We start from the raw sequence: 25,805 nt of genomic DNA on the forward strand, positions 1-25,805 counted from the left end.
GTGTATGAATACGAAACAGCCTCAACACCCAACAAAATCGACAGTTCAATTACAGGTGTGGTAGAAAGGACCGTCAAAAATGCCGGTATAAGTACGGCCCACGGACCCCGTTTTCCCGAGAAACACTCGAAATCAAGACCTTGAAACGCATCCCCAAAGCTCGTGGAATCCATTGTCATCGTCGATGCACCGAAACGCCGCTTTGGGAACGGTTATACCAGACACACAGCTGGGAAGCAGGTAGACACTACAATAATAGCAAGCCCTGCCACCAAGTAGGGACGGGCATGATCCACTGTTGATGAAGCAGACCTGAAAGGCGAAGACATACTAGCCTGCCGTCCGACGAAAGCGAAAGTTACACAAAACCACAATCGCCCGCATAGCACCTTCCCCCCTCGATCGCCGCTCTTCTCTACAGACTATGCTCTCCCGGCCTCGGCCCCTTGTAGGTTCATGCAGCATTATGCTGGACGAGCTGATCAGACGTTTGAAATACGAGAAAAAGAAATATGAGCATTTTGCACACCTTCTGGAAAGGTGGAATGATGTGGCCAATGTGGCATGTCCAACATGTCCCTCAAACCTGACATCTGCTGTGTGCTACATCGGATATGCAACTACCATACAACACACCCCTTCTGATTGACTGGTGCCTAACCTCTTGACTGACGGACTGAACAAGAGCATCATAGTCACAATATTTATATGATAGCCGAAACCAACAACGGAATCAATATACTAGGGATTCCAAGCTGGTTCAAACAAGACCGAAATATCTACCACTCACCTCAAAACATGTCTCAATATGTGCTGGTGTTATGCGCCGGTTCACCGTTTAGACGGGACTCGCACCGTACTTGCAGTAACTTCCTGGTCGAGATCCAAGACATAAAAGATCACGCAATGGACCATGCTACCAATATGGACGTCGATTGAGCTTGAACCATCGTTGCAAGTTCGATTCATGAGTAACCTACCCATCTTACCCAATCAGTGGAAGATTTGTCTACATACTGTACTGCACTGGGTACAGATGTTCCAATGCCCAGTGACTCATGTACCGGTACTTGTACGGATGAGAACTGTCATCACTAATACACCATATCTCCTCCAGTCACGCGTGTATCGTGTCTAGAATGTCGATCCACCTGTCAATCGATCCAGTAACCCTCGCCATCCTCGTATTCAATGTTGCATATCCACCCTCTTCCGCCACCTACTTAACGGCCTCTCCATAACACCAAATAAATTCACTATTAGCAAACAAGCTACCTAAAATATTACATTACCACACATCATGATTCGTCCTACCGCTTGTAGTAGCCACTGGGCACTGGGGGAGCCCCAACGGGCTGCTGGATACCATTGGTGTTAGGACCTGCGGATCCTGCACTGCCAGGCACACCGGCGGTGGAAGCAAAGGGATGCTGGGAATGGGGCTGGGGCTGGGGCTGAGGCTTGGGGACACCAGCGGGCGAAATGCCAGCACTCTGACCACTGCTGGTGTTCTCCTTCAGAGCAAGAAGCTGCTTGGATCGGAACGCCTCGTAGTGCACATGGGCGGTAGTCTCAATGAGATCCTGCAGATGGGAGCAAATGAGGAAGTTTCGCAGGTAGGGGAACTCGCAGTGAGTCTCGTCCTCCACGTTAACAACACCCCACCGGGTCTTTCGTCCTCGCACAGTCTTGCCCTTCACAACAACGTTCTTGTCGGAGCCAACCACAGCAAAGGGGATAAACTGCTTGATCTGTGCGTTTTGATACTGTTCGTCCTCGTCGTAGTCGGCCGAGTCCAGAGGGTACAGCTTGAGTCTGTGGTGGGCAAATTCCATCTGCACGGTCTCCTTGAAGGCCTGTCGTTCGGCCAGGGTTAGCGAGTCGCTCTTGGCGATGACGGGCACCACGTTGGCAATCTCAGTCAGCTTTTTGAGCACGACTATGTCGATGGGCTTGAGACCGTGGCCGGTGGGCTGGATGAAGAAGAGCACACAATGCACCCGGGTGTCGGGAAGATGCTTCTCTCGCTGCGCAGTCAGCTCCTTTCGAAGGTACTGGCTGTGCTGGTCCTTGATGTACTTGGTGATGGGGTCCCAGCACTTTTCGTTGTTGACCTGGTCACCGTAACCAGGGGTATCGATGATGTTGAGCTTGAGACGCACGCCGTTCTCCTCAACCACATGACTGACGCACTTGATGTCGGGGGTCTTAGTGATGGGTTCGCCGGCCTCAGTTCGTCCAGAAGAAGATGCCAACTGCGACGCAAACAGAGTGTTGATGAGCGTGGTCTTTCCGAGACCAGACTGGCCCACAACCATCAGGTTGAACTGGAACCCTCGCTTCAGAAGCCGTCGCTCAATCTGCTGGGTGATGGAGTCGAACCCGACCTTGCTGCCGGGCGTGATGGTTTCGGTGGACATCATTTATGAGTGGTTGTGTGGTGGTACAGATGTGTGTTGGTGATACGTACAATAGGGTGTATGTAATGCGTGTCGCGTTTCCCCTGAACTTTAATTTTCAAGTTGGAGGCCGGGTAACGGGAGGGAATGTGTGAGATTAGCCAAATGTGCCAGACATGGGTGATTTGGAGGGGGCTGAGGATAATATTTGATCAATGACTCGATCACGTGATGTTTATGAGATTAGGAATGATTTCAATTTATATTATTAAGCAATTGGCGAGAATCAGTCTTGTTTGTTGCGACTGACGAGGTCGTAGCTAATCTCAAGACAAGACACAGTAATACAACCAGAAATAAGTGTAATGAACGACCTAAAGTCCCCAGGTGATAAAAATGGGGTTTATATAGGGATCTCACCTTTTTTGATCTTGTTTTTGTGTCCCTGGAGGCCTTTCAGACGCGAACTTGCGGTTGAGCGACTATTTTTATTTTATTATGGTCTCTTACTGATGACCAATAGATTCTTGAGATCATCTACTTCTCAACGACAACAAACAAGCGTTATATATCACGAGAATCGGCTCATCGACATATATTCTCCATTCTCTTCGTCCTCCAAATTTAAACCCTAACCCAGTAACCACAGTGTTCCCATCACGTGACTCTGAAAAATCCTCCCAACCATATTCACCACCTCGAGTCTGAGATCATCACACAACACACACGATCCAAAATGGCTCTACAACTGACCAAGCCGTTTGTGGCTGCTCTCAGCGCCCAGATTCCCGTGGCCGTGAGCGTCACTCTTGCCCCCGGTCTTCTGGGAGGTCTTTTCGGAGGAGCCCAGCATGATCTGGATCTGGAGACCCCCAGCCGAGAGGTGGATCTGGAACAGCATAAGCATGAGGACTGCGACCACGGCATTGTGTACGCCGTGCCCAAAAAGAAGGTGTCGTACGGCCAAAAACGAAAGCGATTCCTCGCTGACACAAAGGCCCTCAAGCCCTTGACTAACCTCAACCGATGTCCTGCCTGTGGACATGTCAAGCGAATGCACACTCTGTGTATGCACTGCTTCTACGAGCTGCGATCCTTCTTTGCCAAGAAGACTCGAGACGCTGAGTCGCTGGTGGACAAGAAGCAGCCTCCCACTCTGCCTGCTCACGACGAGGCCTTTATCTACAAGAACAAGATTGACCGACCTCATTACGACAAGCTCAAGGATACCGCCTCCTATGTGCTCAAGTATCCCCGGTCTCAGGTGTACAAGAAGAAGGACAAGTCGAGAGACTAATGAAAACCCATATGTATATAGTTAAACGATGAACTCGATAATTGAGGGTGTGGGGGAGAGGGTGTAGGGGACAATTTGAGAGTGTGTGATCACTGGATGACATTGAAGGAGTTAACCTGGGGACGTCTGTGACAAACAATGTACCGCAAACACAACCACCCTACTGTAGATACTGTACTTTACTCGTACTGCTCTCTGTCCCATTACTCAGCTCTTTTTCCCAGCGGGTAGTGTAGTTATCAGTACGAAAATATCTGTGGATCATAATAGCAAAGATACGACAATAAAAACACACCTCATTCATCTGAACAGCTTTTGTTTGCTCGTGTTCTTTTCTCTTCTTTTTTTTTTTTTTTTTTTTTTTTTTTCACGTATCACTCCCATATTAAAACCGCTCCACAACAAAGTTCAACCACCAGAGAACATCACCAACCTGATCAGAACCTGCATACACACACGCAACCACAACACGATGGAAAAAAAGCTGGTGACGATCCTGGATAAGGTCAGTGGCCACTACAAGACCGATTACACCCGTCTAGAGTCAAAAACGATCGAAAAAAGCGGATTCCGACAATGGTGCGAAAAATACATGGACGCCAACCCCACCGACAACCTTGATAACATCTTCCGACAAGTTATGTTTGAGAAGATCATGCTACAACCAGAGGACAAGAGAGGACGATCTCTAGCTGCTCTACTCGACTGCATCACCTATGAGTCTCAAACAACTTCATCCGACGAGAAGCCGCTTCTAGAATCAACTTTGACACTTGCTCTGGTCGAAGACATTTTCGACATTCACACAGTCGACTGGTGCCGCCACTTTTGGACCCACTACCTGGTATCACGTGAGGAACAGCTGATGAACGTGTCACGAAACCAGGCGTCATCGAACTCGGTGACACGGCTTAGTGGCCGCAAGGCACCAGGCACCACCCTGATTCGACTGGCCAATGCTCTGCTGCGACGAGTGAGTAAGTCACGTGATGCCGTTTTTGCCGGCGAGATTCTTATTTTTCTGTCACGTGCTTTCCCGCTGAGTGAGCGATCTGGCTTGAATCAGAAGGGCGAGTTCAATGTGGAGAACATCACTGTGTTTGAAGGATACGAGGGAGCCAAGGAGCACAAGGAGGTTGATGAAGATGAAGATGAAGATGACGATGAAGATGACAATGACGATGACGATGAAGATGAAAATGAAAATGAAGACAAGGATGTCGATATGGGCGTGGATGAAATGAAGGAAAAGGTGAAGGAGAAAACTGCTACTCCTGCCACCTCCAAGGAACATACACAGGAGCCGTCTGACTCGCCATATGCACTGTTTTGGGGTTTACAAAAGTATTTTGCCGATCCTACAATTTTGCTCAATTCCAAGGAGCCAGAAGTTGAGATGAACAAGCTTCAAACGTGTCTAAAAGCGACTGTCAAGACTCTGAGAAGTCATGATGGATCTACGGAGATTGCCCAAGGAGGAGGAACAAGATGGGCGAAACGGGACTCTCGAGAAGGAGGAAACCGAGGCGGAAACACATCAGCTGCGGGAGGGGGAAGTGGAGGTTCACGTGACTTTGGAAACTCGCGAGGGCATTCTGCTAACAATCATTCGTCTCGAACATTGAATGCCAAGTGGTTGACTAATCCGGACTTATTCACACTGCAGTTGTCCGACACCAACTTCCGACGAGCTATCTGGACCCAGATTCTTATCTTTTCCGAGTTTATGCTTTCGCTGACCGAGAAGAACAAGGCAAAAATCCCTGCCACAGCTACAAACAGAAGCGTCCAGTACCAATACACGCTTTCTGCTGCAGATGAGATATACTTTGAATCTGTTGTCGCTCATTTCGAGTCATCGGGCAAGAACAAGCCCCCCTATAAGCCTGGTCACAGTCCTGATTTCAACGCAGTGTTGTCTCGCATCATTCCTCATGTCTTCAAGTTTGACGAAAAGTGGGTCGAGTGGAAGCTAGAGAACTGTCCTGCCTACGAGAAGCCCGTCATGAACAACATTGACGAGGTTGAAGGTGTTGAGGAGCTCATTACAAAGCTGGGCCATGTTCGACCTCGATGGAGATACGAGATGGGTACCGAAGCTCTCACAAAAATCATGGCTGTTGAGTGCGGTCTTTCTCTACTGGAAAAGAAGCCGGATCTCCCCTCTATTGGCACTCCTCAGGTATATATTGACAAGCTGAGTGAGCTTGATAAGGTCAAGAAGCTGGACTGGGACTTCCTGGATGAGGCGGAGCAGGCCAAGTGTCTGGAAGATATCTCTGCTGCTGACTGGCTCGGCTGGCGAGCAGCACGTGTGGGTGGTCTTTGGAGCAAGCTGGGTGAGGCTACTGTTCTTAACGAGGTTGTCAACGGAGCCAAGGACCAGAAGGATACACGGGAGAGCGTGGATATTGAGGAGGGAGGGGCGGTTGAAGTGGAAGAGGAGGCTGATGAGGAGGCTGAGGCTGAGAACGCTGATACCGAGTGTATTAAGCGACCGTTGGAAGAGTCTGAGGGGGATGACGAGGGCACTCCTAGCAAGAAGATCAAGAAGGATGAGGAAGCAGAGGTGGAGCCTGTGGCGGTCCAGGATTCTGACTCCAAGGCACTGAGCGTTGTCAAGGAAGAGGCCGAGGCGGATGCCTAGAGTATTGACGATATAAGCATTAATTTAATTGTAATATTGTATCCACCTGGGCAATCAAAGTACATACGAGTAGAAAAGTCATACTGCAGCACCCAGACCCAACGATCATGACATGTATGAGAAATACTCAGACCAAAGTAAATAGACACTTCAAGAGAGAAAAAAAAGACAGTCAGTGGCAAAGCTACAATCTCCAACATTGATATTTTCAACTTCTCCCTTAAATTTGATACCCATAGTGACTGTCTTGTTGAATCCAGTACGAGTGGTACCAAAGTCTTTTGGCGCCGATTGGAATTTGTCTTAGCCGAACAATTGCCAACTTGTATCGCGATATTATGAGAGGAACACAGCAGTAGCGCTCTTGGTAGTTCAGAATGTATCAGTAGTGGCAATGATCCACTTTCAGTCGTATGCTAGTATTGCACTTGTGAGAGGTACTTTTTTCGTGATAGAAAGATCACATACTTGCCCTACAAAGGCGGTACTTGTACAAGTTCAATGTCGTATACAGCAGCCACTAAACATGGCCATTCTAATTAATGTCTTCTTCTGTATTCAACATTCCCTTGACTTGTGCCAGCAGTGTGCTAGTTTTGGCCGCATTGACACCTCCCTGCCCTTGACAATACACTGACTGAACACTTACCCATATAGACCTATTACTTCCGTGTACTTCCTTGTAGAGTCGTCATGACATATTCTTTGGATACATTCACTACCGATACGATTCCTATCTCTCTATCACTCACCAGTCACACAAGTTCTTGCGTTCCCCCAAATCGCAACATTAGCGCGCCTCTGATCGTGTGAATACTACTCGGGTTAAATATAACCGAGCTACAGTGCTACTTTTTTTCTTTCGCACCAACTAGTCTTCAACTAGTCTTGTCATGATACACCTCTTTATACCCTCGAAACATGATCTTCTCTACTAAAATGACGTTATACACAACGGTATCGCTGCTGGAACCTGCAACGGTAATTCACTACGCCACGGTTTCAGGTGTGTTCATCAATGGCCTGTCAAGGATACTTTTGTACTCCTGTATCATTGACTCCTCTTTTTGGACTGACACTAACCCCCGACTACAATTTGTAGTGCGAAAACCGGAGTTGTTAGTGCCGGACAAGAACCATTCTCATCTTGGATTACAGAGGCAGCAGGGTATGATGATTAAACACTTGAAAAGCCCTTGTCGTATGTAAAGAGTATCTTTACATTTCAGTCCAATGCTTTTCGTCACCAGTGTATTCATGATATGGCTTCTCTCTACCACGCTGGTCAAGAGTACCACTTTTGATGAGCGGACTGCCCAAACCAGTGGACTATTATAGATAGATTGTTAGCGGGCTGTATTCAGGAGCTGTAGGGGATGCAACGAGCAGTGACGCGTTTACTTTAGCGTCATTCTACCCAATTTCACTGTAGAAATGGTTTCAAATATCCCATTCCCTGCGCGCCGGTGGGATCTCCAAACAATCGTGCAATCCTGTGATTCGAGTAGCCGATATCTCCTCATGTAGTCGAGTGCAATTGAACGTGAATGACATTACAGTCAACTTCCAGCTAATAACGCTCCGCTCACACGCCGCTAACGCAAGCACAATGTGGTTTTCTTCTAGAATATCTCGAGATGTCGCATAAATGTAGTGGTATGGCTATCCAGAAAGTATTAAAACGACTGCTACAGTACTTGCACTCGACGTGAGTGGTTCTAAGCTACCAACTGTAGTGGACGCATCGTGGGTAGTCGATATTTTACTCTACCGGTGCAGTACCTGTTTCGCCATTACTCTGAATATCAGAACTGGAACATCTTCGCAGTTTTCGTCTTCAAATATTCAGAACCTGATGTCTCGATATGCATCATCTCATCTCAACTTCCCTCATCATGGACTCCAAGGACTTTTCCTGCTCTGTGAAGCAGGCGCCAGATATCACACTCAGCCAAAGGATTCTAATGTGACTACTTATCAGATCCATTCGTGAACTGGTACACAAATCCTCTCCGTGGAGCAAGTGTCCCCAAATGAAACTGCTGCTGTCAAGTGTGCACAGCAGAAGTTGGCAGTGTTATACCTAGGGACCATCTCTAGTCAACATCTAAAGTACTGTATACGGAAAGAAAAACAAAACGGAAGACAGGCGTTGAACCCCTAATGGCTTTATATTCAGCTCCACATCCACTACCCGGAAACACCTTCCTCAACTTCCTCATCCCAATGTCTATCTATGCAGCACCCTAAACCCCACGCTCTCGTTACGACTGCTCTCGCTTTTGTCGTCGAGTCCAACACCGTTTATCCCACCTCTGTCGCCGTTTATCCCACCTCCGTCGAAGCCATGGTCAACTCCTACCTGTTGATGCCCCCTTTAACAGTGCCACCTCTGGTGTTAACGGTAGTGATATTGTGATCACTTTCTACGAGACTGACAGCCCCGTTATCACCACCAATTATGCTGGCTCCACCGTTGTCGTCTACACCAAGTCGACCGTGACCTCCACTGTCTGTCCCAAGTGCACCAAAACCTCTTGGTCCCCGCAGAGGAGAAGATCCCAGGCACAAGGTCCGTCGAGGCCACTCCCACCGTGGAGGACAAGGATGATGTTGTCGCCGTCTTTGTCACCAACTGTCCCGTTAACACCAACGCTGCTGGTGCCACGATCGTCTCTCACACCCAGTCCACCGTCACTTCTATTGTCTGCACCAAATGTGGCAAGAAGGCTGCTGAGACCCCCCAAGCTGACACTCCCAAGACTTCCTCCAAGATGGAGACTCCCAAGGCTTCCTCCCAGACTGAAATCCCCAAGGCCTCTCCTAAGGTCGAGTCCCCCGAGACTGATGAGACCATCCGACTCACCCAGACTCTGACCCACACCCTCAACCGCCAGCCCACTGCTCCTGCACAGGTCCACGATGAGAGCATCCCTGCTCAAGCCAACAGTGCTTCCAAGGCTGCCGCAGGTGCTGCTGTCGTTGTCCTGCCAATGGTCCTTGCTGCTCTCCTCTAAGCATTTTTTCGTTAAATACGTGAACAAATAGTATCTAGTGAACAAATGGTATCTCTGGTTGTTGCACCTGTAGTTGGATGAACTCAACCCCCCCTCCACCTTTGTAGCGAATAAGTATGTAACCAATTGAATCCGTATGTACTGAAATCACGCTGGAATAGTAGTGGTAACTTCTGGAAGATGTAATTTCAATAAAACCAAAGTAGTTGGTTGTATTGAGCAATCTTAGAATCCATCTGTCGTCGTAACATTGTCGTGTCAGACAGCTTCAACTGTCAGGTAGATTCAACGTCGATCTGTTTTTCCACCGTAAAAATGATACAACCGTCAGTCACTCGCAGTCAGTGAAAAGATATTCGCAGCATGAAGCTGTTTGTGTCATCAATCACCCTTTGGTATCTAGTTTGTTATCACGTCTAGTGCATTATCGACGTCCGATTGAACATACTTGAACCGAAGGAAAGTAGGTCAGATAGAAGCAAAGAATACATATCAAAGCAAAAACATCGTCTGGGAAATGCATTCAGTTGGAAATTTCCATTCGGAAAACCGGTCGAATACAGCCTGAAGCTCCCCAACATCGCAGAGAATCAAGCACGCGCCCTGATGTTCCTTTATAAAAGAGTCTAAAGAGAGTCTCTTCCACCTGACTGCTCTCACATTACTCGAGCTATGACAACAACTTTCTTGTTCAACTATGCCATGACGCAGCGTTGTCTATAGAGTATGTGTACTATGTTGTTCTCTGTTGACCCACGGCCTCGCACCCCCGTTAATAAGCATACAATAAATTAATTAAACTAACTGGTGGTAAAGATTTCAAACACTCTATCAACCTCCTTTTCACCCTTCAACTGGAGGTAGTAAACGTTAGACGACAGGTCTCGTTGAGACATGGCGTCGTGGCCGAGCTGCTGATAGTCAGCGTACACCCGGATGCCATTGCCGTCCTTGGCAAAGGCCTGGGCGGGGAGAGAGCCCGAAAACACGGCTTCTCCAAAACCCTGCTGCTTCATAGTCACCGTCTTGGCATTGGTCATCAGATCCTCGGTGGACACGTTAACGGTGACCAGCCCCACGCCCAGACCAAGCCAGAGCTTGGACATTCGAGGAGACAGGAAAAGTCTAGCCTTGAGATTCTGCAGAAGCAGAAGTCCATCGTCCTGGGCCAGCAGAGACAGCTTGTTTCGGGGCTTGAGACTCAAGGGGCCAGATCCAGAACCCACGGTACCCAAAGAGCTATCTGAGCAGATGGAGGCCGTGTAGGAAGACCGGTTGGAGACGAGGGGTCGCTCCACAAGGTCCTTTTTGGCCGAGTTGCATGCCGACAGCAGTGCGTCGGCTTCCCGGGAGTTTCGCAGTCGGAACGAGTAAATATCCGTCGACTGGCGGAGCTGCACATCGACAGCGGTTCCTCGTCGCAGAGCAGACTGCTTGTTGAGCAGAATGGAGTTGGCACCAACTTCTAGACGACCGCCCTCAGAGCCAATACACACCTTGAGAGCAATCATCGAATCAGACAGTGTCTCCCAAGAGTTGCCCTTCCACCGAGAAGTGAAGGCGTTGACAGTGAAGATGGTAGTACCGTCATTGACAGAGGTGACCACCGCAGGAGCTGCCAGACACTCGGCAGGAGAACCCACTCGTGACACTCGCTGCTTGACCTTGATCAGGGGAGCAAGAGTATCAGACTCCTCAGATTCCTCGGACGAAGAAGACGAGGTGGACGCGGCCTTGTTGAAGGACGAAGGGCCAGACTTGAGCAGCATCTCTTCGGACTTTGCGTTTCTCAGTGGAGTGAATCGGATGGAGTTCTTGGAGGAGGAGGCCGAGGTGACCGACGTAGACGATGTACCAGACGCAATGGATCGCTTGGACGAAATGGACGAGTCCGAGGGCTCTGAGGGGAGCTTGGAGGTGACCATCACGGCCTTTGCCTTGACTTGCGTCATTTCCAGCTGCTCGATCTCAGGAGTATCAAGCAGATGGACAGAGTCAGCGTCGGAGTCAGAGTCAGAGTTGTGCTCATGGTCCTGTTCCTGTTGCTCACTGTTGCCGAAGAAACCAGGTTCAAGGAAACTGAATCCGGAATCCTCCCGTCCCATGCTGGCAATGCTCTTGGAAGAGATGGAAGAGGGTAGAGAGTCCATGGATTTGGCCGACCGGAGGTGGTGCGAGAGAGAGGGCGATCGAGAGGGGGCCTCGAGCTGTTTCACAACAGTGGCAGCAACATCAGCTGAGCTGTGGATGCTGCCACTTCGCATCAACTCCTTCTCTTCATTAGCAAGGGAGGCGATTGTGGAAGTCGAAGTGGAAGTGCTCATTGACTGGGAGGCAGAACGAGACAGAGACTCGTTGAGCGACCGGGACATGGCCTGCAGATCGGACTTGATGGACGACGACGAGGCGGTGGAAGAAGCACTGTTCTTTCGTCGAGAAGGAGGAGGAGGGGGAGCAAGCTTCTTAGGAGGGGAGACAGAGGGGGCAGTTACGAAGCTGGATGTGGACGCAGAAGCTTCGGTGGCAATGTCAGCTGTGGAAATGTTCGTGGCAGTGATGGTGGCCACAGAAGAGTTGTCCATGTTGTAGGGCATGGTAGAAGCAGTCTGAGGAACGGGTGGTGCCGAAACAGGTGCAGCAGGAACAGGAGGTGCTGCCACAGGAACCTTGGCCGCCTTGGTGCTCGCAAAGGCGGCAGCAATGGTAGGCACAACAGGAATAGACGCAACGACAGGAGTGGGAGCCTCAACCTTGACTGTGGGCACAGGAGGTACGTCCTGAGTAGACTGCATAACCGGCACCTGAGGAAGGGGGGCAGTCATGGCATTCTGAGTGGGAGACACCATCTCAAAGCCGTCCACTCGCTCAACAGGAACAGCGTCAAATCCAGTGTTGTTTTGCTCAACAGTAGCAGGCTGATTTCGAGCGGGGTTCTGTAGCACCAGAGGGGAGGGCAGAAGAGCAGACATTCGGGGAGTGTCAATGGAACAAGACGACAGAGATGAAGGACTGGCAGAGTAATCGGACTTGGGCTGGATCATCTGGAAAGTGGGCTCGAAAGTGGGAGGCTTGGACTTGACCAGCTGAGAGACGGTCTTGAGAGCAGCAAAGGCGTTGCGGCTCTTGGTGGCAGGAGTATGCTCACTCACGGCTTCCTCGGCCACCACAGTCTTCTCCTTCTCACGTCGCATCTCCCGCAGTCTATCCTCCTTCTCCTTCTTGTTGTTCTCGTACCAGAGTCGCTCGCGCTCCTTCACAGCCTCTTTCTCCAGCCGCTTCGTTTCCTTCTCCTGCCGCTTGGCCTCCTTGGTCTTCCCGCTTCGCGACCACCACTTTTTGCCAAACTTGAAGCCACTGTCCTCCTCAAGCTCGGGGGAAAACTTGCTCTGGGCGCCGTCCGGAGGCAGAGGCACGAACCTGTTTGATCGCAGCATTGCCGAGGATTTCCAGGGCAGAGGCTTCAAGCCGCTTGGGGTGGTATTGGCGGTGAACGACGTCATGGTCTCGTACTGGTTGCCGCCAATCACAGAAGAAGACTTGTTAAAGGCATCTCTGTTGGCTGCCGGAACCCGGGCCTCGACCAGAGAAGTGGCTGCAGCACATCGGCGGGTAGCAATGGCGGCAGAGTTGTCTCTAGGCCGAGGAGGGAAGTTAGGAGAGGCGGGGGTCTGCTCGGAGGCGGTCTCATAGGCCGACATGGGTCGCAGAGTGGATGCAGGTGAGGAGCACTCTTTGGGCTCGATGATGGGCAAATCAACGGAGCCACGCGACTCATCTCGGACGAGAGGCTTGGTTTCCTCCTCCTCGACTTCCTCCTCAACATCTTCCTCCTCCAACTCGCTCCAGCTGGAATCGCTGCTTCCTCGATCCATAATTTCGCTGGTGAACGATTCCATAGATGTGGACTGAGATGGTGCCTCAGTGACGAGCTTGATAACGTCAACGGGCTTGACAGAATCACCCTTGGTCACGTCACTGGCAACAAGGGCTGCTGCTGCAAACGAGGGCTTGGAAGGAGGAGCAGGAGCGGCCACAGTGGGAGCAGGAGGAGGAGGGGGGGCAGTAGTTGGTGCAGGCTTGATCTGCTCTTTCTCTTCCTTTTTGTTCTTGACAACGTTCAGAGCCTCAACGGGCTTGTCGTACTTGAACTTGTCGAGAGACTCTCCAAACAGAGAGTCACCCAGAGACAAGGACGATTCCAATTGGGGAACGTTCTTGATGTCTCGAGGTAGGGGCTTGTCCACAAGCTTCTCCTTTTTGTTTACTTCCTCCTGTTTCTCCTCCTTGATCTCAATTCCGAGACCGCCGCCTCCAGCAAGAATGCGAGAAGACTCAATGCCGAAGGAATACTCACGGCCAAAAGTGAGTTTTAGCAGATCGGAAGACGCCTTGGAAGCAGAATAATCGGTCACATGGCCAAACAGGTGGCCCAGAACTCGTGACCACAGCTTCACCTGGTCCAACTCTGGGCAGTATAACACCACTGTGCTGTGGTTGGATGCTTGCAGCACGATTTCGTACTTGGCCTGTCGACTGGAAAGACGGGACTTGGGCTGCTCAACCAGCACAAAGTCGCCTCTCTTGAACCGAGGGAAAAGAAGACTTCGGCCGGGGTCTTCAAGAGCACAAATAGCTAAGCCCTGGAAGGTGTCTGTGAATGCATCGGCCGAAATCTTGTTGCTTGGCATACCCTTGTTGGGGGTGACTGTGTCTGTGACCAGAAACACCTCGACCATTTTCTTCTCAAAGGACTTTCCACTTCGGTGTTTGACACACATTTCAAAGTAGTCTCGATGCAGGGTGGTGGTGTAGTCAAAGTCGTCGTACGTCTCCTGGAGGTTGTCAAAGTGAACAACCCGGTCAAAGTTGAAGGTGGTGAGATCGACCCGCTCTCGCTCAGACTCGGCTCGGTCACGTGCCAGACGTGTGAGGTCTCTGAACTTGATAGCGGTCTGGCGTCTGCTCTCAAACTCAGGCGAGTTTTCTGCCAGCTTCTTCATCACCTTAGCGAGGTACCGGATTCGCACAAGGGGGCGCTTGAGAAGATAGAGCATGTGTGTTGATGTGGTGGCGTCGATGGTGTATTCGGAAATATAAGAGGCGTATAGGGGAGTAACGTCTCGGGCCTGAGTTAGTACGTGGTGGTAATGGTCGTAGAGCCAGAGTATGGCAGACGACAGGCTATGCATCGGTACCACAATCGGACGCAACATTTTTGTATTGTTCCACTGCATGGTGGTTGTCACGTTGCCATGTAGTGTTTGCTACAACTTATCTGCGTAGCTTGCTCCTCCAGCAACATCTCTCGCACTTTTCCGTAGATACTCACCCAATTGAAAAAGCCATCTGTGGGCATGTTATCGTGCAGCAACTTGAGCTTTCTGACAACCGAGGTCATTCGCGGGCTCAGATCGCTCTGGATCAGTAGCTGGAGCTCCTCCAGATAGTTGACCTCGCTCTTGCGTAGGTCCTGGAAAATCACGTCCGCCGACACGGACGAGATGGACGCCAGCGAGTCCATCGACGTCGAGGTCGCCAGCGTCTTGGATGCGACTCCCTGCTTGTTGTGGGAGGGGTGTTTGTGTCCGTCTCGTCGGTAGTTGCTGAGTCGTTTGCTTCGAGGACTGTTGCCGCTGCGTCGGTAGGGCGAGAAGCGCAGCGGGGTGAGGCCCTGAAGCTGTGGCAGTCGTGGCGGGGTGGTTGACATGGCTTTTGTGTGGGTGACAACAGCGGTTGTCGTTAGTGATCACGTCGAGAGATGTGTGGTGAGAAGAGATGTGGTGTAGTTCTAAAGAGCTCTATTCAAAGGTGTCCATGCAAGGGGGTTCCTAGAAATCTGAATGCACGAATGCATTGGGTTAAGGTTTCCAGAAACTCTATTACGCGTATTGAATGGGACTCTGACCGTGTTTAGCCTCAAGGTTCAGATTGACGAGTTTTTTGCGAAGCGCCCGCACAAAGTCAACCAGTAGTAACTGATAATACAGGCAAGGCATTTTTTTGACCATTTTGATGGAAACACAAAGTCAAGTGTGCAAAGGGTGAGTTCAAGGCGTGCAATAAGTGTTAAAACACCTCGTTTTATCGATCATGTGACTCGGACCACCGCCATTAGTATAGCCCCTTGTTGCGCTCACCAGCCCAAAACCTGTGGGCCTGTAGACCTAATTAAAAGTCCGTACAGTACCAGTGCTACAATATGAACAGACACTAAATCGGTACCCTTTGAGAGAACAATGCAGATGAGACGAGATTCGTTCTGATGCAGAAGCAATAATTAAATACTTGTATATACTGCTGTATAATATCAGCGAGAATATTTGTTGGAAAATAAAATCTTCAGGGACGAAAACGGTACAGAGGACTACAGACACTTGGAGTGTACAAGCACATGGTACCATCAACGCTCATATTGATCGGCTTGTACGAGCACTTGTAATAGTCTATAAAACCTCAGTCTCTGAGACTACTGTACGTACAATACTGGTACAAATATCTGTACACCAGTGACCCTGTCATGCATTTCTATCGTATTACAAGTGGCCCATATTTATCTCCATCGTGTCTACAGTAGTTGTAGTTGCCCGTTTGTCTCAACGTCAGAAATATTATCTTGTGCCTGATTGACATTGACACGACAAACGACAACAGCGACAAACAGCGACAACATGTCTACCAGCACTTGTACCGGTATTACTACAGAGTTGGATTTTCGGCCACTGATTCGAGTGTGTATTTTACCGGATGTACCTCATCCTGTGTTCTTGGTGTTTTTTTTTTTTTCCCGTTTTTTTTTTTTTTTTCATATCCACCACATGTACCAAATCCACCAAGGCGACAGCACTAACGGTTTTAGCTCTAATTAATTAATACTGGGCGGGCCCCTACTGTCACGTGACCCAGACAACCTCTGTGGGGGCGCGTGTTTCTTTTTCCTTCTCTCGTGCCAGTTTCAACTACAAGTTCTACTCCACTTCTCACCTTCCTGTTTTTCACTTACGCGAAATATACTTTTTCAGTGCCGATCCTGACGCGTCGACCACATGACAGACGTGGATCCGATGTTTCTAGTGCGGCAGAATATAATATCTGTGTGTATAGGTGTGCGGAGTATGTAAGAGAAGCAATCTGGCTACATTGGCCCCATGGTCGTCACATTCCTTTTCTTGCCATGTAAACACATTCGACTGGTGCGACGCTGCTTGTAGTAGTCGTGCATCTCGAAATCACGACTCGTGAATTTCTTGTTAATCCCTCAGCCAATATATGCACGTAGTTTTTCACCACACGCCAATCGCACAATCTAATTTTGGCGCCGACCAAATCGACGTAAATTCGAAAAAAATCAACCAAAGAAAACAAGAAAATTTGGAGAAATTGATAGACCATGGGGAATAATTTTGATAGCCCGGTAAGCTACTAATTGTTGTACAAACGGTGCCCCAATACTGAAACCTCTCCCTCTAACGCCCCCAAAACAGCAGGGCTCAGACCACGAAAAATTGAGCGCTGAGCAACCTCAACTGAACTTTGTTTTATGCACAACTCTATCAGGCGCCGAAATGGGATTCACTGAAGCCTAAAGGGGAAGTGCAACCATGCGCGTATGCGTAGAGACCGGCCAAGATATACCCCAAGTCGCGTAGACCAGACAGGACGTGTTAGGGGAGGGAGGGGAGGAGCAGTCACGTGATTCTATATAGACGCTGAGCCAGTATGGCTGATCGTGCTCAAAAGCCGTGTTCTTTTGGGGCGGCTGGACGCGTCTGAAACATGTTCGCAGGGATGAAACGAGAGACGGGCAGTGTTAACAGTGTTGCTGGTACATAGGTGATTTTTAGTGGAAAGACATGATGTGTGCGGGCGGCATGTTCGAGGGCGTTTGATGTTTACTTGATATTGTCTGATGTGGATGCGATTTTCCAGCTTTTCCTGATTTCCCTGATTCTCCTGGTTTTCCTGGTTTTCCTGATTTTCCTGGTTTTCCTGGAATTAATTTATTTTTATGAAAATTCTGAATAATCCAATTGATAACAGAACAACGGGTGATATTGTACTCATATCGTATCACCACGATACCCCCCTCCCCCCGTCCTAACTGACGCCATTCACGTGCCCACAAACATTGACACATTGACACATTGTACCTTACACGACGGTAGATTGGTGCAGAGATGGTAGCTAGTCGTACTTTAACAGTGTGCAAATTGAGACATGGGCGGGAGAGGCGAAAATCAGGAACTTGATTGGCGCATTCAAGCATCTTCTGGGGTCTGAAATGTCGATGCAGCAACGTATAGTACCGCTGCTACAGTCTGTACAGCCAGTACATACCGGTACAGTACCGTGTCCATATCCAGAAGCACTTGGAATGAGTTATACGCTACCAGCTAGCCTTGCCCTACAACTAAGATCACCACTCGCGAATCCTCGCCAAGTGAGTGAAGATCTTCGAGCTCCTTCACCGACGATCTATTGTTGCCCCTGCAGGAGATGGGATATTACGAGACGTGGTCGAGAGGTGGTCGAGAGGTGGTGGAAAGGTCACGTGTAGTGTGTTCTAGAACGCGGAGTCTTGATGGCGGCAATTCAGGCAGTATTCAGAACACTGGCGGTCGATGCGCTTTCTGCAACATTACCGTGAATCTTTATGCGAACTCCAGTTCTGGCTCAAATGCAGCGTAATTGGGCTCAAAATGATGGTAAAAACGACACGATTTCAATTATGTCACTTTTGAACCTGTGCCATTGGTATTTAATGCGTTGTGGGCAATTCAGTATCAACGTGAAAATAAGGTGGGACCAAATCCCAATTAGGAACACGTTGCCTAAATAGTCAAGTAACTTGGTCCCAAAGTAGACAAATTAGATAAAGATGGATTTCTGACAGAGCTCGGATTTGGGGGGTGGTTACACCGCCCAATAGTGGTTCTATTGAGATGGTTGAAATGTTGCCAGACTCCTTGCACTGTCACGGTTAGATTTCACTTTTCCAGAGTCCGAACGGGGCATTTTGACGATATCTATATGGACATTTGCCGCACTGTCCAAATACTCCCCACAGATGCCCCCAAAGTCTATTTTAAGATGAAATATCGACAGAGAAACAACCGGATCGACTACTTATGAGATGGAAGAAGTACACTTGTTTACTACTCCTTTTCACCCACATCGACATTGCCATGGATTGCCCGCCCGACATTATAGAACAAACTCAAAACCTGCTTTTCTCAGTCATAACGAGCATCATCCAGTCCAAAGACCGAATCAAAGAAAAGAGAAAGGCGCTGGTGGCGGCTGAAAAGGAGGTTTTTGAGTGCCGAAAGGCGCTCAAGAAGGAGCTCTTGATGCTCAAGAGAGCTGAAACGCACATGCTGGAGTTGGAAGACGAGCTGAGAATCCTGGATGTGATGAAGACATGAGGACTTGAGCTACTGTGCTGCACTTTTGGTATGTGCTCTATGGTTTACTATTACTTTTCACTCGTTGTCCGTTCTTTCTTCTTATGGTATTTATGTGTGAATTTATTTATTTGAATCGAGTAAATCTACAGTATGTACGAGTACGGTATGTACGAGTACGGTATGTACGTGTACGAGTACAGCATGTCCAAGATGAGCAACTATGGCTTTTTCAAGACCCTGTTGTTCTTGGCTGTCAAATTGATGACTCTTCTTACAGTATCTAGCATGTCTTACCTCCCTTAGCCGCTCTCGTATTTCTGGTTGGTCTGGTATTAAGTAGTAGTTAGAGCAAGTGCTAGACTGCCGGGCCAGGCTAGTTTCACTCTTCCAAGTTGTTTTCATTCACTATTGGCGCCCAAGTTTTTACTGCATTGTTCTGTCGACCTATTTATCAACCCGACTATACACCCCCATGATCCATGTCCCACACTCATAGACCCCAGTACAGTACCCCACATACCCCATATTATGACAGCATAGCATCGTACTAAGATTACAAGTAGAGACAGCTGCAATGTAGAGGTCTTGAAGATGTTGTTCATTATTGTTGAAATTGTGAGCACTCATACGCCTTGAGTAAAGCCTTCTGAAGACTCTGTTATTGTTTTTCAAATTTGTGCTATCTCAACAACTGTTTTGTAGCCTATTGACCACTCTACACCAGAGACTACTGTTAGAGTGATTATAACCAGCTAACAAAACCAAGAGTGGATCCCTTGGTCCTCATTTATTTTCAACTGACTTCTAGACCTGAACAGCTATTTTTGAATACTCATTGCCTTGTCTTTGCTGATACATATATCCCTATTGTACATACTGTACTGTACTGTACTCCGCCCGACTTCCCTCAAGATCCCTTCTCTCTACCAAGATGCTCATCAAAACACTCACCTTTCTCGCTGCTGTGACCTGTTCCTTCGCTATTTCTGTGGCCTGTGATCTGCCCAAGACTACGATGCAGCCCAACCCAAGTGCACCCTTCTTCAGATTACCCCTTGCAAGAATGTTCACGAAATGCAGACTCTTCAGGTTCGAGGTAATGATGTGGTCTCCGGCCACACACAGGGCTTCTACCACTTCAAGGTCCAGGATGTAGGGGCAGTCATGGTCAATGTTGTTGCTGACGGCGCTGACTCTCGACTGTCAACGTGCACGCTGGCAAACTCGAGGCCATGGACCACCCAGCGCTCCTCCTGTGGAAGTGGAAAGAAACACCGGCGGCTGGGCTTTCAAGGACGACGGCTCCCTCAAGAATGTCTCTTCTTACGGCACCAACGAGTTTACTCTTGCCTCTTCCGAGACGGACCCTCTTCATGGAGGCCAGGTTCTTTATGTCTTCAGCGGAGGATATCAGTGCGAAGACCCCGTCAAGTTTTCCATTGGTACTACTCTGTAAAGAGAAGTTGCCATTGACTATTATTTTCTAGTGTAATTCTAATGTGATCAACAGGATCTGGTAATAAAAATACGAGGTAGTTGTACAGCATTGCTTCAAATAGATTTTTCTCTCCCACTGTTGTGAACAATGCATTGGTGGTAGTAATCTAGATGTACTGGACTTCAACTAACATGGATTGTGTCTTAATTTTCACCATACGATTACTGACTGGCCAATATCACAAGTTACCTATATGCATTACGTGCATGTATCGTGCGTATTATCTGCGTCGTGTGCGTCATATCTGCATAATCAGGTCCATCAGAAACACTAAACATTCTCTTAATTTGTGATTAATATTATGGTAATATTATGGTGTAGATTTTCGCTATTATACAATCTTGGAACACATAAAGACGCATACTATGGCAACGAAAACATTGATATTTATATCTCGTGATCGTTATTTAGCCCCCGAGCAAAAATTTACTACATCACTCGACTCGACAGGCCTTGGAGTGAAAAACAAAATCAATTGCACGGATTATCTTCACAGAGTGCTTTTCATTATTCTCAATAAAATTTATTTCTATATATTATTCAAAGGTTACTGGAGTTGGAATTCAGCTGCACACGGAAGTTGCCTAGATATATATCACTGTGGGACATAAGTTGAAATAAATCGCCATTTAATTCAAAAAGAATCCCAGATATTAGGTCGTCATTAATTCACAACATTCAAAGATTGTAAATATTAATAAAACACAGATATTTGGTCTATGTAGGCTGTTTGCAACATCCGCATGTCACAGTAAACCACCCCGATTACACTATGTACTCGTACTTCGATGATATGCAAACATAGGTCGATAACTTATCTAATGGTCAGGCATGCTGATATAGTAAAAATGTCCTTCAAACGTCTATGAAAAACACATTATTTGTACTGTACTTGTAGCACATCTACGCATACATCCAGTACAGAAACTAATAGTTTTATTGTATTGTATTGGGTTGGGTTGGGTTGGGTTGTGTTGTATTGTGTTTTGATGTGTATGAGATATTCAGACTCAAAGTCGCGGTCATCCTCTTATTCCCTCATCCTCCCATAATTGCATCTTCAGCATTGGTACTGGTGATCCCAAGATTAATTATGATTACGAGGGGTCCACCACGTTTTTCTCTATAATGTCGTCCATCAAGTCTTATCGTTGTATTGCAAGTCTCAGCAGACTCGTAGACTGTGGTCCCTTGATACTTACACAGTAGTGCAAGATTCCCTCTTTTTTCAGGGTGACACGAGCTCTCACATGACATCCGGTCCCTGCGCAGTCTGCCTCCTTTTACCAGTGTGGACAGGTTACTTGAGGACAAATCCACGAGGGGCGGCCCACCCGTTCAACATCTTCCACAGCGCTACTTGTAGCTCTGAGCTAACTTTTCTTGTTGGGAGTCATGTCTTCGTCTTCGGCTTGGCAGTCTTTTGTCTTCTGTTTCTTTGAACCGTTCGAAGACGTCAGTAGTCACTCCAAATCCGTCGGTAGCGTGTAGATGTTGCTTCATGACCACTGGCTTTCAATGTAGTTGAATTGTCATAGCGACGAAAGCCAAGTAGATATACTCTCACTTATTACGACAACAGCGCATCAGGTGTCGCGCGAACTTCTGGTAATCTTCCTGACTTCGACGGGTTCTGAGGGGGCGGAACGCAAATCCCTGAGATTCTGGGAAGCGATTGAGGGCCTACCACCTATTATCCCTTGTGACATCATCTGGATTATCGTTTAGTCCTCCAACCTCCACCAGAGTGCCGGGCCTTTCCTGGTTGAGTTCTATCAAAACTTGGAAGGTGTTCTAAATTATACCGTCTCTGGATACAATAGCAGGAGAAGGACTTTGCATACTCAGTATTTATGATACTTGATATAATGCGTATATGCTAGCTTGCCTTCAGCCAAAATACTGTATACCATACAGAAGCAGAGGCCCAGAATTACCTCTAAGACAATTTTGAGTCGACGAGTTCAAAATTCAAACAATAAACATAACATTAAATATATAAATGAGCGAGCCTACTCCTTGGTGGCGGCAACGGTGAAGTGGATGGGGTCCTTGCAGGCGTAGTTATCGCCCTTCTTGATGTAGACCACCTGGCCACCGTGCAGAGGATCATCCTTGGAGGTACAAGAGTACCACTCGTTGGCTCCATAGTAAGTGACAGACTTGACAGGTCCATCACCCTCAAACTTCCATCCTCCGTCGTAGCCCTTTCCAACCTGAGCAGGATGCTCGTTGATCACCAGCTCTCCGTTATCAGCAGCATAGAGCTCTCTGGGACCCTGGCCAGGAGATTCGACGTTGACGAGGTTGTCACCAACGGCCTCGAGCTTGAAGTAAGAGTAACCTTGGGTGAGTCCGTATACAATGTCGTCCCCTCGGATCTGGAGTCCCTTCATGCCAGAGGCGCCCTGGCCAGGGAGAATGGCGTTCAGAGAGTACTTGGGGTTGGAGTTGGAGTTGGCTTCAACGTGCTCCTGGGGCTGCTCGCAAGCAATGGGGGCAGCAAGAACGGCAGTGGCAGAAATGAGAAGAGTCTTGAAGAGCATTGTGTGTATGGGTGTGTTGTTGTTGTAGTTGTACTGGATGTGTTTGATGAGGAGATAACGAGGGAGAAGGAGGGACTATATATACTGTTTGGATCTGTGGTATGCACCTTACTAGCACCTATAACTAGCTTCGAAATGACGACAAATCGAAGGCTTGTTTCTTTGCCAATGTAACATTGTGTAGATGATGACGTCAGTTGAGTCAGTTTTCTTCAGAGCCGTGCGTCTGAGAAGTGATGGTCGATGCCGTTTGATTTAAGCGAGTGTGGGGGTAAGACAGCTGAAAAGACGTTTTGAGGCGTTGATAACACGGTACGAGACAAATAATTTCTGTAAATTATTCTAAAAGTGCTTATGTACTACTTATTCTGACATGAATTCTTCTTACCACTTCTAGTAAGTCCAACCCTTGAAAATCATCCGAATTCTTCGAGGCAAATAAGGTTGGCTATTAATAGAACATTTGAAATAACCATGCATAAATGATGGCCATGACGTCATCCCTCTCCCCCCACGAAAGACTTGTATCCTAGAATAGGTCCTAGTCAGCTGAGAGAGTTGCTTGATATTAAGCGAGATAGGTATCGGTATGTTTATGTCATCATTATTTATTTATTTCGCTCGAATTCCCATTATCAGCAATCATTCTTCCCCCAACTAGACTGACACATCCCACCTTTCAGACCAATACCATTGTACAAGTATTTTTACGACTCGGTACATACACTACATAGATGTACTGTACCTACAGTAGCCAGGAACAGGAAGATGGACGCAGGTCAAATCCGCGCTTATCCCCGAACGTTCTATGCAATGCTAAATGGCTGTCATGCACAGACGATGTCACCCTAGCAGGGGAGGTGTTCTATTTACAGAGCATGCCAGAATGCTATCTATTTATGGTAATTGCAGCGTTTTTACCATCGGTAGACGTGCCAGATATTGCTCACAATGCGACCCAAAAAGAATATATAAACAGTAGCAAATCTTCATTCCATCAGTATCAAACACACATTCACACTACACCACCACTACCATCCCAATCACAATGCTCTTCAAAACTCTTCTCATCTCTGCCACTGCTGCTCTGGCTGCTCCTGTCGCTTGCGACACCCAGGTTGACACTCAGTCAAACACCCAGAAGTACTCCCTGAATGCCATCCTGCCTGGTCAGGGAGCCTCTGGTATGAAGCCTCTGCAGGTCCGAGAAGACTCTATCGTCTACGGTCTCACTCAGGGCTACTCTTACTTCAAGCTTGATGCTGTTGGGGACAATCTCGTCAATGTGGAGTCTCCCGGCCAGGGTCCCAGAGAGCTCTATGCTGCTGATGATGGCGAGCTTGTCGTCAACGAGCACCCTGCCCAGGTTGGAAAAGGATACAACGGAGGTTGGGAGTTCAAGGGTGACGGATCTGTCCAGGACGTGACCTACTACGGAGCCAACGAGTGGTACTCTTGTACCTCCAAGGATGATCCTCTCCACGGCGGCCAGGTTGTCCACATCAAGAAGGGCGACAAGTACGCCTGTGAAAACCCCATCAAGCTTACCATTGTTGCTGCCAAGGACTAGAACAAGTGGTTGTAACTATTTATTTGAATTGATGACTTAAGTGGAGCTGTCGTAATCGTAGTTCGATGATGTATACTTCTCAATGTGTTCATCCTTCATGATAGACCAAAGAAGTCTCACTTTCCATAATCGTCGGGTCGCCAGCTGTATGTTATCATACGGAACAATACACAGTACATCAACTTGTATACTGTTGCTTCTACAAACTACTCGTTCGCTAAAGTAAGGTGGTATCATAATTCATTTGGTTAGGTGATGCAGATGCAGCAGGGTATGTATGCGGTTGTGAGGTCTGGTGGCGTTGGAGCTCAACTTGTTATTGTCCGTCGAAGTCGAGATTATCGCATCAGAACGAGCTTTCGCTTGGCAGGGTCGTTGGCCATGAGTTTTCGAGGCATTTTGGCCTGGTTCGCAGCGCTTCCAAGCGGCTTTCTATGCGGTGCTAATTCGGACTTACGTTAGAAACAGAAGAGGAAAGGTGATACGATTGCACAACAAGACGGCTTCTGACTGTAGCACGGCTCAGGCTGATTCCATGTGATGCAAACACAAACAGAGACTATTCAGACTCTTGAAATCAACTCCCGAAACCTAGTCATTCCAGCTTTTCAGTCTTGATCGTTTGCTCTTCCATGATCTCATACTCACAGTGTAGTAAACATAATCGTTTGGTTTGGGACCAGGAGAATCAATCAAACCAAGTGGTTTTCTTTTGGGAGTGGCGGGCGATGCGGGGCAAAAGGCTGACGAGCCAGACACAAAAGCCTTGCCCTCCGGCGCCCGGTTTTCCTTGTCGGCTGTGTTGTTAATGTTCAGAGCAGCTACCTTGCGGGTGATTTGGCCGACATCGTCGACTTGAGCATGCTGGGGGACCTGATTGGTTTTGTTGGCGGTATCTCGAAAGGGCTTGAGTTTTAGCATTTGTGCAGGGTCGTCTTATGGGTCGAATTCAGGTCGTCAACCTCCTTGTGGTTAGTGTAGATGTGTAAGAAGAAAGGAGGCTCAAAACAAGCTGCATGACCTACAGTGTATACAGTGCAGGGCAGGTACGAGGGGACTGAAGAACTTGGGGGTGTCATAGGTAGTGGTAAAGAAGTTATACTTCATTGTTTGTATCAAATATTTGTGTCTTTTCGTTGGAATTGTCTGTAAAACCCCGATATTTGTAGTCTGATAAGTCACTTACCCATCCTCGAAAGACGAGCTTGTTTCAAACGCTGCAAAAACATTCAAGTACTTACAATGTAAGGGTTAGACGTACATGATTCCATCTAGTCGCATTTGGCCTTGTACTTGTAGATGATAGAATCAACTTCGACGGTTCACTCTGGTGTTTGGTCGTTTGAACGAGCTCCTATTCTCGTCGTCATACTAGCTCTAGAGTATACCCTTGCTAAACAGCATGTACTTGTACTTGTATACAGCCA

At 48.0% G+C, this 25,805-nt stretch overlaps 9 protein-coding genes across 9 annotated transcripts; 5 read left to right on the forward strand and 4 right to left on the reverse strand.

Annotated features, from left to right (window-relative positions):
- Positions 1 to 1,310: 1,310 nt before the first annotated feature.
- Positions 1,311 to 2,423, reverse strand: YALI1_C29141g (uncharacterized protein; the record flags this gene model as incomplete). Its single annotated transcript, XM_502074.3, has 1 exon — positions 1,311 to 2,423. One exon carries the CDS (start codon positions 2,421 to 2,423, stop codon positions 1,311 to 1,313), a length of 1,113 nt encoding a protein of 370 aa, XP_502074.3.
- Positions 2,424 to 3,135: 712 nt separating this feature from the next.
- YALI1_C29148g (mitochondrial 54S ribosomal protein bL32m) lies at positions 3,136 to 3,696 on the forward strand (the record flags this gene model as incomplete). Its single annotated transcript, XM_502075.3, has 1 exon — positions 3,136 to 3,696. One exon carries the CDS (start codon positions 3,136 to 3,138, stop codon positions 3,694 to 3,696), a length of 561 nt encoding a protein of 186 aa, XP_502075.1.
- A 472-nt stretch (positions 3,697 to 4,168) lies between these two features.
- On the forward strand, positions 4,169 to 6,343 carry YALI1_C29158g (uncharacterized protein; the record flags this gene model as incomplete). The annotated part of the gene is made up of 1 exon (XM_502076.3): positions 4,169 to 6,343. The coding sequence occupies one exon, from the start codon at positions 4,169 to 4,171 to the stop codon at positions 6,341 to 6,343; it is 2,175 nt and encodes a 724-aa protein (XP_502076.3).
- Positions 6,344 to 8,579: 2,236 nt separating this feature from the next.
- Positions 8,580 to 9,360, forward strand: YALI1_C29202g (uncharacterized protein; the record flags this gene model as incomplete). Its single annotated transcript, XM_068282507.1, has 3 exons — positions 8,580 to 8,707; positions 8,752 to 8,858; positions 8,909 to 9,360. 3 exons carry the CDS (start codon positions 8,580 to 8,582, stop codon positions 9,358 to 9,360), a joined length of 687 nt encoding a protein of 228 aa, XP_068138608.1.
- Positions 9,361 to 10,160: 800 nt separating this feature from the next.
- YALI1_C29261g (uncharacterized protein) lies at positions 10,161 to 15,067 on the reverse strand (the record flags this gene model as incomplete). Its single annotated transcript, XM_502079.3, has 2 exons — positions 10,161 to 14,486; positions 14,690 to 15,067. The coding sequence occupies 2 exons, from the start codon at positions 15,065 to 15,067 to the stop codon at positions 10,161 to 10,163; spliced, it is 4,704 nt and encodes a 1,567-aa protein (XP_502079.1).
- A 3,475-nt stretch (positions 15,068 to 18,542) lies between these two features.
- YALI1_C29302g (uncharacterized protein) lies at positions 18,543 to 20,220 on the forward strand (the record flags this gene model as incomplete). The annotated part of the gene is made up of 3 exons (XM_066094100.2): positions 18,543 to 18,767; positions 19,827 to 19,966; positions 20,010 to 20,220. The coding sequence occupies 3 exons, from the start codon at positions 18,543 to 18,545 to the stop codon at positions 20,218 to 20,220; spliced, it is 576 nt and encodes a 191-aa protein (XP_065950172.2).
- A 2,054-nt stretch (positions 20,221 to 22,274) lies between these two features.
- YALI1_C29344g (uncharacterized protein) lies at positions 22,275 to 22,808 on the reverse strand (the record flags this gene model as incomplete). Its single annotated transcript, XM_502083.3, has 1 exon — positions 22,275 to 22,808. The coding sequence occupies one exon, from the start codon at positions 22,806 to 22,808 to the stop codon at positions 22,275 to 22,277; it is 534 nt and encodes a 177-aa protein (XP_502083.3).
- A 1,048-nt stretch (positions 22,809 to 23,856) lies between these two features.
- Positions 23,857 to 24,378, forward strand: YALI1_C29355g (uncharacterized protein; the record flags this gene model as incomplete). The annotated part of the gene is made up of 1 exon (XM_502084.3): positions 23,857 to 24,378. The coding sequence occupies one exon, from the start codon at positions 23,857 to 23,859 to the stop codon at positions 24,376 to 24,378; it is 522 nt and encodes a 173-aa protein (XP_502084.1).
- A 338-nt stretch (positions 24,379 to 24,716) lies between these two features.
- YALI1_C29365g (uncharacterized protein) lies at positions 24,717 to 25,299 on the reverse strand (the record flags this gene model as incomplete). The annotated part of the gene is made up of 2 exons (XM_066094106.2): positions 24,717 to 24,830; positions 25,027 to 25,299. The coding sequence occupies 2 exons, from the start codon at positions 25,297 to 25,299 to the stop codon at positions 24,717 to 24,719; spliced, it is 387 nt and encodes a 128-aa protein (XP_065950178.2).
- Positions 25,300 to 25,805: the final 506 nt, after the last annotated feature.

The sequence above is a fragment of the Yarrowia lipolytica genome, chromosome 1C (genome assembly GCF_001761485.1).
Source record: "Yarrowia lipolytica chromosome 1C, complete sequence".
Lineage (NCBI taxonomy): Eukaryota > Fungi > Ascomycota > Dipodascomycetes > Dipodascales > Yarrowia > Yarrowia lipolytica.